The 10,735-nt window shown below is 42.9% G+C and overlaps 1 protein-coding gene across 1 annotated transcript; it reads right to left on the bottom strand.

Annotated features, from left to right (window-relative positions):
- Positions 1–1,630: 1,630 nt before the first annotated feature.
- FOXC2 (forkhead box C2) lies at positions 1,631–3,037 on the bottom strand. The gene has a single exon (XM_065416644.1). The coding sequence runs from the start codon at positions 3,035–3,037 to the stop codon at positions 1,631–1,633; it is 1,407 nt and encodes a 468-aa protein (XP_065272716.1).
- Positions 3,038–10,735: the final 7,698 nt, after the last annotated feature.

Raw genomic sequence — 10,735 nt, 5'->3', positions numbered from 1 at the left:
TGGTATTTTTTTTATTCTGACTAAGCGACAATGAGCCACTGCATTTCTGAAGCATGTTAAAGTTGCTTAGAAGAGATCAGAAGGAAGAGATGGTTGGCAGCTTTAACATATCCGCTGTCAGCCCCAGGCATTTATAATGAGAGCTCAAATTGGGTATAGGAAGCAGAAGATGAAGTCAGATGAAGATAGATCTTTTGTACAAGAAACGAATAAAAACAGAATGCGTTCAGACAGGGCTGTAAAACCATCCTAATATGAACTTGCTGGGATAGTTCTTAGGACTTCGTAATGAGATCCAGATCAAATGATATTTCTTATTATCCTCACAGGATGTTATTAGTTTATTCTTCCTATACACTGTTGTTCTTTCGGGGCAACTGCCTGTAGTATATGAGAGGTAACTGACTACATTCAAAGCGCCTCATAAGGCCTACATCTCAGTAGGTAAATAAAACTGTCAAGAAAAAATTAAAATAAGAGTGATTAATCAGAACCTATCCCGGTGAGGAGTCTTTCACTCACATCATTTGCGGATTGGAGAATCTCACTCCAGTTTCAAATTGGCCAATTGTCCTGGATTTGCAAAGGGTTCTGCAAATCTTCAGATCCTGGGAAGCCCCTTTAAACTAACCCAGGAACGCCTACATGTTTTCATTTCAGCTATGCGATTTCGTCATGTGAACTGAGCCTTTGTTAAATAAATAATAATAATAAAAAAAGAGTAATAAACCTTTAGTCTCCAGGAAATCTACTTGGTTTTAACATCAACGTGTTCCACGTTTTCTGCCTGAAAAATGGGATCGGAAAAATGGCAAAAACACACACACACACATACATGCGCCAGACTTTGAGCAGAAGAAAACAACATGGATTTATTTTAAGGTAAGTACAACGATTAAGACCACATAAGACAAACAAGCGTGAAGTAGAATAAAACCAAATAGTTCTCAGGAATGGTCAGGGTGGAGACTATGATACAAAACATCACACTGTCGTAAATTAAAAAAAAAAAACGCACCCGATACTTTGTCTTTTTTTCCCCAAAATCCACCAACAACAATAAATTATTTCCTCGTCTTGTAAAAAGAACAGCTCTAAAGAGGAAGAAATTCTCTTGCATAATTGTACACACACACAAAAAGGAAGAAGAACTCACTTGTAATTAATTGGACTGTTAGGAATTGTTGGGCAACATAAACAAAATAATCCAGTGAACTCAACTTTAAATATTATATTAACGGCTCTGAAAATTAGCCTGATTAGAAATCCACACATTTTATAGCACAATAAGAGAACTTAAAATACCCCGGACATATATTTTTATATATATAATATATAATTTTCTTTTTAATCGCATAATGATCGCTGTGCTATTGGTCCATAACTTATTTTCGGAGACCTCCTATACTTTAGCATATAAATTTGCCACTTTGTTTAGATAGCTCTCTATATATTTTAAAGACATCCCTTTTCAAGTAGAATTTACTTGTCTGGAATTTAAAGATGATGGAAGAGGAATAAGGGTCTATAAACTCTTTGGTTCCCAGGTCCGCTTACAGGTTGTAAAAGGATTTCCTTAGGCAGTCTTAAGTGTTTGTTTAATTGGCCTACCCAGGAGAGTCAATGCTAATCAATACTTAGTGCAGTCATAGGAATAGGGGGTGGCGTGGCGGTATATGGAGGGCGTGGATCTATAGGGGATCTGACAGCTTGTGTTGCCGCTCACCTGATGCTCGTTGAGGGTCGAGCTCTCAATCCCCAGCCGGTGAGAGTTGAACATGTCCCGGACGGTCGGAAAAGTCTGCTGCTGGGAGCCGAACGTGTGCCCGGAGAGGTGGTTGAGCTCGCTGCTGTGGTTGAGGTACCAGGAGGCTGCCGGCTGCCCGGGCCCGCCGCTGGGATGCGGGTGGCTGGGGGTCAGCGCGCTCTCCTGGCTGGAGGCCAGGTTCATGGTGGCCAGAGGCGAAGAGGTGCCGTTGGGATGCTCCGAGATGGCTTCTTCCAGCGTGGTGGGGACGCACATGTGGCCCGCCCTGTCCCCGGTGTACAGGCTCATGGCCCGCATGCTGCATTGGTAGCTCCCGCTCGTGTCCATGCTCTGGCCGCACGCCTGGCTGTAGATGGAGGGCTGCGCCTGGGGGTAGCCCAGCGGCAGCGAAGCCACCAGCCCTGCCCCTGTCCGGCCGGAGGCGGCGCTCCCGGGGCTCAGCTCCCCCGGGGGAGAAGTCCGCAGGGTCATGATGTTCTCCACGCTGAAGCCCGACAGCCCGTTGCCGGCCGGGTGGTGCTCCGGGAGGGAGCTCTCGGTGGACACCGACGGGGTGGAGGCCACACTCCGGGGGCTGCCGCTGCCCGGGCTCAGCGTCTCCACCTTGGTGATGACCGGCAGGTCTGGCGAGGAGGCCTCGCTCTTGATGACCACCTTCTTCTCGGAGGCCTCCTTGGCGATGTCCGGGCTGGAGACGCCCGGCGCCTTGGGCTGCTCCTTGGGCTGCCTCTCCTCCTTCTCCTTGGGCACGTCTTTCTTCTTGAAGCGCCGGCGGCGGCGCAGGAAGCTGCCGTTCTCGAACATGTTGTAGGAGTCCGGGTCCAGGGTCCAGTAGCTGCCCTTGCCGGGCTTCTTGTCGTCCCGCGGCACCTTGACGAAGCACTCGTTGAGGGAGAGGTTGTGGCGTATGCTGTTCTGCCAGCCCTGCTTGTTCTCCCTGTAGAAGGGGAACCGGTCCATGATGAACTGGTAAATCCCATTCAGGGTGATCTTCTTGTCCGGGGCATTCTGGATGGCCATGGTGATGAGAGCGATGTAGCTGTAGGGAGGCTTCACCAGGTCCTTGGGGGCCGCCGGCTGGTGGTGATGGTAAGGCCCATAGGAGCGGCCCATGCCGGCGGCGTACTGCTCAGGGTGGCCCGAATAGACGCTCATGGGGCTGGCCATGTTGCTGTAAGTCCCCGCGGTCCGGTAGTAGTTCTGCTCGCTCAAGTAGGGCACCACTCCCAAGGCGTTGGGGTCGGAGACGGAGTAGCGAGCCTGCATCATGGATGGGGCTCCCCCAAATCGCAAGGCGACGGAATTACCGGGGTCCGGGGGAGGGGACACGAAGAGGGTAGGGGTTTTGGGGGAGAGGGGCTCACCCCAACGGGATTCCTCTGCAGAGGAGGAGGGTGAGGGAGGAAGGGGAGAGAGAGAGAGAGAGTCTCAAACACAAGCTGCCCAAATCCAAAAGCGTCCTTAGCAGCAGTAAATCAGCAGCATCCTTCAGAGTCGCCAGGAGGAGCGTGCAGTGCGGATATCTAGTGATCTCTCTGGGTGTTTTTTTTTTCAGAGGTGGCAAAAGCTGCTGCTAAAAGGGAGGCAGAAGCAGGGAATAATTCTCGCAGGCAAAGAAAAGTCTTGAGGGGAAAAATATAATTCTTGCAACAACAACAACAAAAAATTCTTCTGGGAGGGAAACCACCAAAACTTCTTGTGAACTCAGAATCAAAATAAACGCTAGGGCTGTGGAGGAGCGTGTGAGTCCAGTGTGAGTGTGTGTGTGTGAGAGTGTGTGTGCGCAGAGCCACCGGCGAGCCCCGCAAATGCAAACTCCCCTTATAGGGTTTGGGAAAGTTTCAAAACTTTTCTTGCCGAAGGCGAGTTTTTACTCCTCGCTGGCCACGCCTCTGCCCTCGACTTTGAGCCAATCGCAGTGCACTTGGGGATGGCTTTGTCCAATCAATGGGCAGAGAGAGAGAGGCCGCGGCGGAACAGCGGTGTTAGGACCAAGGTAAACTCAGAGGGGTTGTATTTTTTTTGAAGGCGTTGGAAGGTAACGAGCATCCAACGCGGCTCATTAGTGACTTTTGTTTGCTCGCAGTAGAACTTTAAATGACATGAAATGTAATAAATGAACGGAACGGATTTTTAGCAGTAAACCCTGCCAGTTTTATGACGAGCTGATCGCAATGATCAGCGATCAACTGAAAACGTGTTCCCGAGTGCTGTATTATTCCTCCGGGTTTTTAACGGAGGAAACCTGGAATGCTGTACAAACACAGAGCTTCCCATTTAAAATACATTTTATTTTTAAATCAAATCACCCTCCAGTCCTCGAGTGGATATTCAGAAGGGGCTGCTCATTTTCTTGGGTTCTTTCTTACACGGTACTTGTAGCCTCGCTACCTATAAAAGCATTAGCCCTGAAAGCTATGGGATGGCACACATCACGTTTCATAGCATAGGCTGATATCAGATCAAATAGCCGACACTGGGATCTTTGGGGGGTAGCACATTTGCAGATTCCTCTAACACTTTCAAAAGAATTGAGCAAATAAAAATAAAATAATAAAAGACCCAGGAGAAAAAGACCCATATCGAGATGAGTTTTCTTGGGTTTGTGAAACCCGCCCCTCCTGCTTTCCCTAATGATTTCATTACAGGCAATCAGATTCGGTTAATTAGGGACGCATGCTAGCGGAGTGTAAATTCCTGTATTTGCAAAGCTGCTGTGGACTGCACTGCATTGATTGTGGATAACGTTTATCTCAAAAGCAGACAGATGAAGAAAGAAACAACCTCTCCTCCCGCCCCCAAGGAAAAGAAAAAGCAAAAAAAAAAAAAAAAAAAAACCAACCCCAAACCACCTCCCTTTGGATCCAAATTTCTGAAAGGCGAATTTAAATTAAAACGGAATAAAATAGCTACAGACCCAGTCTGTGTCCGCTGCCTTTTGAAATAAGGCCCTCCGTCTGTAATTTACTTCATGTGACTTTTTAAAAGATCATCTAACAACATGTGCAGAGCAAAATTCAGTCTTCGGGAATCGGTAAAGCTTCAGACAGGGACACATTTAACAAAAAGTGAATTTCGTGTGTGTGTGTGTGTGTGAGAGAGAGAGAGATGTCTCCTTATTTATCTTAACAAATGCACTCAGTACATAACTATCAGGGATCCAAATAGGGTAGGCATTGCAGGGCTAATGCTCCTGCCTGAGAACTACTGAGATCACAAAAGCTATCTGTGAATGTCTTAATACAAAAGGGAAAGTTTTTTTACCCAATACTTTAAAATCCACCAAAAACCTGTAATGCAAATTGATTGTCGATTTCTTGAAAACTTTCACCTTCGTTTTGATGGCAATAAATTCAAATGATGCGCATCGATTTCTTTATGTAGAATAAATGCCCGGGTGATTTTCGCACGAGAATAAAAACGCAAATTATTTTAGAGTTGCTGCTGTTTCATTTAAACGTATTAACGGAGAAACGCGGTTTATTTAACAGGTTTTAGAACGACTTCACATTTTTAAACTTCAGCTTTCAGTACAACACTTCTGATCAGCCCTAATTGTTTTAAAGCACACAATAAGCACATGGGGACTTTAAAAAAAATCATATACAAGTTCAAAAAGTTGTAAACGCCAAACTGAAACACTGGCGGGTTATAGCTCTTTGACCTGCTATTTCCTAAAGGTTTACGTTTTGTCTCAACAAATAGCCTTGTTATTAAACCCTTACCTCCCATCAGTTCACCACTCTCAAAACTTTACCGAGCGTAAGTTTCTAAAGAAATCGAAAAGACGCCCTGTGTCCCCGCATCACGCATTTGGAAAATCTATGGCGTCTAAATCCAAAGACTCTTAATAGCATAAAGTTCAGCTACAAGAAAAAATAGTTTCAGCCCCAAATGAGAGCGAACTAGAGAGATCCTTTCAACCAAGAGCGCAAAGGTGGACAAGAAATATTCTCTTTTCCTTGGAATGCTCCGGCTCTTTTTGTTTTCCCCTTTAGGACTCCCGGGAGCAATGTTTGTTTGAGTTATTTGAACAACAGCTTCTACGTGTCTAGAGGTTTTGTCTTGAATTTTTTTATTTACCCTTGGTGGACACTATAAAACAGTCCCCTGAACCTTTCCACTACCAGATCCCCCCCTTTGAAATGTCCTTGCAATCTTGGAGAATGTTATTAGGAGAAACAAGAAAATTGCAAAGACCCGGTTGCAAAGACTGAAATAATCAGACAGGAGATTTGTCCCATTGTTTTTCTACAAAGGCAACAACAGAATCAGTTGCTCTGGAAGCCAAGTGAAGCTCTCCTCCAACATCACCTGAACTCTCCCACTGAGAGTCCAGTTTGCTCACTTTGTGGGTTTTGGTGCCCTCTAGGGGATACATAGGAGAATTTAAATATTTTTCTGTGCAAATGTTCAGTGCAATTTAATGGTAAAAATGTTGGTGCTGACACCTTATGGACTTATCCTGGCAGAGCAGTCGTAGTATAAAAAATTGATCAGATGTCAGACACGAGCTTTGTATATTCATTTTGGGGGGTATTGTCCTACGAATGTGTGTCAGTAAGTGCCAGAAATGGGAGGCAAGAGTTTATTCCAAAGAAGAAACAAGCTTTGCACAGGCAATGAAAAACGAAGCTCAGCTGTTCCTGTGACCACATTTTTCCTGCAAAACTATATGCGCATAATTGCCTTAACTCTAAGCATACGCATACGTCTTTGCAGGATCAGGGACTAACCCACCAGAGGTAGCGACATCTGAAAATGGGTATGGGAAAATGACCCAAATACACACACAGAGAATCAGTTCATAGCAGCAAATGAAAATCCAAATGTGTCTGACTCAAAGCAGGTTGGTTAGTTTCAACCCTGACTACCTTGAGGAGCCTCCGTTGTTTTATTGTTTCCTGTGCAAAAGGTTATCCAACCGTACAGAGTTTACTAGCAAATAGAAACTTGTTTCATAACAAGCCAGATCTAACACAATTTCGGCAAAATGAAGCAACATAGCTCTGTATTGATTTTTTGTTTGTTTGCTTTTTGCAATTTAGTTTTTCTCTTCACCAAATGATATTGAGATTCTAGAGTTGTCTTTATTTGTATTTTGTATAGTACTGCCTATGATAATAATTATTTGATTAATAATTCTTCAAACCAAAGCATTACAAGCAATTACCTTACTGTATTCGTTTCATCTCCAGGACAGAAAATAAAGCACAGAAATGCATCTGCGCATATTTTTCAACTTTAATTTTCAGGAAATTTGCAAGCTTTCTTTTATTGCTGTCCTTAATGTGTCAATTTCTGAGGTTGGAAAGGATTTGCAATAAAAGGCGCTTGCAAGGATTGTGGAGAGCACCAGAAAAATACAAAGAGGATTTGGAATCCAGGCTTTTAGAAGCATTCCTTGGTTTTCTTCTTCTTCTAAAACCATAAAACACTTCAAGAAAGATTTTCACATTTTCCCTTCTAAATCAAATGCTTGACTATTAATAGTTCTTATAAGACAATGGTTTATCTTTCACTATTTTTGTAAGCAGTGTTGTAGCCTCCTGGATACCAGGAGATTAGAGAGACAAGGTGAGTGAGGATATCTTTTACTGGACCAACTTCTGTTGATGAGAGAGACAAGTTTTTGAGTTTGAAGAGCTCAGTGTAAGCTTGAAAGCTTGTATCTCTCACCAACAGAAGTTAGCCCAGGAAAAGATATTACCTCACCCACCTTGTCTATCTTTCTCTATAATATTTTCAATTTTTAAAGCAAAATTAGTAGGTACTCAGATACCACAGTGAAATGTGCAATGCAGGAAATATAGTAGAATAGACTAGAATACTCACTTTTATTAGGGATATTTAGGGACTGATCCAACTTCTGTTGACACCAAGGAGAGACTTTCCATCGACTTTAGTGGGAGCTGGGTTGGGCCATTAGTGCTAAAGCTCGAGCTGGCAATATATGTATGACAGTAAGAAAAGAGATCTTAGAAAAGTGATTTTGAGCAAATGGGATTTCAGTCTTATGGGATCAAACAATAGCTGATACACGAAACCTGTAAAAGAGGCCTCAATTGTTAGGCAAGTTGCTAATTTAAGAACCCATCCCCAAATATTCCTAAATGTATCAAGTCCAGTTCTGCTTCCCCTGGAAGACCAACTCTTTCAAGCAACTATTTTTTTTTTTTTTTTTTTTTTGCTGGCTTCTTAAGATTGATAGATAATGAAATCTATCTATCTTAGATAATTATATGGCCTCCAATCTGAGTGTCCCATAATCTTTAATGTATTTATCTTCACACCACCACTGTGAGATAGGAAAGTACTATCAGCCCCCATTTTATAGGTGGTAAACTGAGGCATTAAGCTGCTAACTAACTTGCCTAAGGTCACACAGGAAGTCTGTGGTGGACCTGAGACACAGACCTCCCAAATCCTAGGCTGGCCCATGGGACCATCCTTCTTCTCTGATATACAGTAGATGATTTCTAAAGGGGAAGGAGATAATTATAGGCACTTCAGTCCACACAGAGTAATTATCCTTCCAAAGATTCTGCTTCATCAGATTGAGGGTATCATAATTACCCTGAATTAAAGAGAGGTTGTAAATAGCTCATCAAGGGCCCAATCCTGAACTCCCTACAAAGACAAATAAATGATCCATCAATGTTGTTGGGAGTTTTGCATGAATCGAAAGTGAAGGATTGGCCTCCAAATCCTCAAACATCTGATTCACATGGATGGTCTGTTATGTCTGGATGGGGAACCATTAACTTCAACGGCACTCGGTTTTGGTGTACCAGTCTTCCTGGATGGATCCCATGGCCCATGGCCCTAATCGCTTGTATTGAAATCAGGGTGAGTCTCACCATGGACTTCAAGAGAAACAGCATCAGGCTCCAGGGTTATTGGGACTGTTCTGCATTTAACCAAACATGTTCATATTAATCAATGTCCAAAAATGCACGGTGAACTTCGAGCGGAAAAGACAACGAGGAGTCCTTGTGGTACCTTAGAGACTAACACATTTATTTGGGCATAAGCTTTTGTGGGCTAGAACCCACTTCACTGGATGCATGAAGTGAAAAATACAGAAGCAGGTATAAATACATGAAAGGATGGGGGTTGCTTTACCAAGTGTGAGGTCAGTGTAACGAGATAAATCAATTAACAGCAGGATATCAAGGGAGGAAAAATAACTTTGGAAGTGGTAAGAGAGTGGCCCATTACAGACAGTTGACAAGAAGGTGTGAGTAACAGTAGGGAGAAATTAGTATTGGGGAAATTAAGTTTAGGTTTTGTAATGACCCAACCACTCCGTCTTTATTCAGGCCTAATCTGATGATATCCAGTTTGCAAATTAATTCCAGTTCTGCAGCTTCATGTTGGAGTCTGTTTTTGAAGTTTAATTGATTTATCTCGTTACACTGACCTCACACTTGGTCAAGCAACCCCCATCCTTTCATGTATTTATACCTGCTCCTGTATTTTTCACTTCATGCATCTGATGAAGTGGGTTTTAGCCCACGAAAGCTTATGCCCAAATAAATTTGTTGGTCTCTAAGGTGCCACAAGGACTCCTTGTTGTTTTTGCTGATACAGACTAACACGGCTACCACTCTGAAACCTGTCACCGAGCAGAAAAGGTTTCCTAAAGCCCTGACTTCTTTTACATTTATTTATACAGATTTGTCAGAGAAAACACTTATGCAATCAACTGCCGTAGCGAAGAGAGAACGCATTTGTATCTGCCCAGCAATACATCTGTAACTATTCAGAAAGGAGCATCCTAATTTGTTCTGCTTTCTGGTTGGCACAGTAACAGTCAGTTCTGACTGTGGATGTATAGCAGTAGCATCCAACCCAAGCAGATTAGAACCTAAATTCATAAGCCTTCTCCCACCACCACCCTTTAAAATAAACCTAGGCTTCATTGTTCCCATGACCCTGTATTCCACTTGATACAGGAATGTTCAGATTCTTGAAACTCTGTCTTCCCTGAGTCATTTTTTGAATATTTGAATTCTATAAATAATAATAAATACTGTAATTTAATATCCCATTAAATTTAAGAGAGAAAAATGCTGTTTTGAATAGCATAGGGAAGTGAAATTCAGTGTAAAGATTTTACATTGTTCGTTCATAAACTACTGGATTTAAATGAAACTGTAATTGGTTGTGGGGCTTTTTTTATTAATGTGTTTTTTCCAAATATAGCACGCAATCAAAAGAAAGACCAAGATATTTCTATAAACTTTTTGGACTACACTGTGTTCTCAGTTTTTAAGCACAATTCCCCACTGATTTCCACTTTAAAATTTATGGCACAGCATGTCCCTTTGTATATTTAATTTCAGGAAGAATATCGCCATTGTTCATGAATTTGGGCCATGCAATCATTTATATTGTTCTTATTAAAACTGAGCTAAAAGACACCTTGTAATCCCCAGCTGCAGACTGCTGGATTATAACATAACAGTTGCCCACCAATGAGGACATTTCAAAAAAAGAAAGTGGAGCCAAGAATATCATACCCAGAAACTCACAAGAGGATACTTAATTTAAATCAAACATTCCACTAAGGCTCCTTATTTGGAATAGGGCAGAATTCTATAACAACACTCCACTGCCCCAAAACTTGAAGGCTCAGTAATCCTGCTGGTTTTGAGAACTGCATATACAGTAGAATTTGGCTGATGGATATATGCATGACAGGGAAGTACCCCAATTAACAAAATGTCCTTTATAGCACAGGATCCCATCCTGCAATCCTTAATTAGAACAAAATCCCATTGACTGGAAGAACAAACATACTGACTCAGACCAATGATCCATCTAGCCCAGTACCCTGTCTTCCAACAGTGGCCAATGACAGGTACTTCCGAAGGAAGGAACAAAATAGGCAACCATCAAGTGATCCATCCCCTGTTGTCCAATCCCAGCATCTGGCAATCAGAGGCTAGGGACAAACAGAGC

Source organism: Emys orbicularis, chromosome 14, assembly GCF_028017835.1.
Source record: "Emys orbicularis isolate rEmyOrb1 chromosome 14, rEmyOrb1.hap1, whole genome shotgun sequence".
NCBI classification, from domain to species: domain Eukaryota; kingdom Metazoa; phylum Chordata; order Testudines; family Emydidae; genus Emys; species Emys orbicularis.
Note: the sequence above shows the minus strand (reverse complement) of the source record. Positions and strands in the feature narration are given on the sequence as shown.

What these genes read in the sequence shown, in the direction of transcription:
- FOXC2 (XM_065416644.1), bottom strand. Translation starts at nt 3,037, where the DNA reads ATGATGCAGGCTCGCTACTCCGTCTCCGACCCCAACGCCTTGGGAGTG.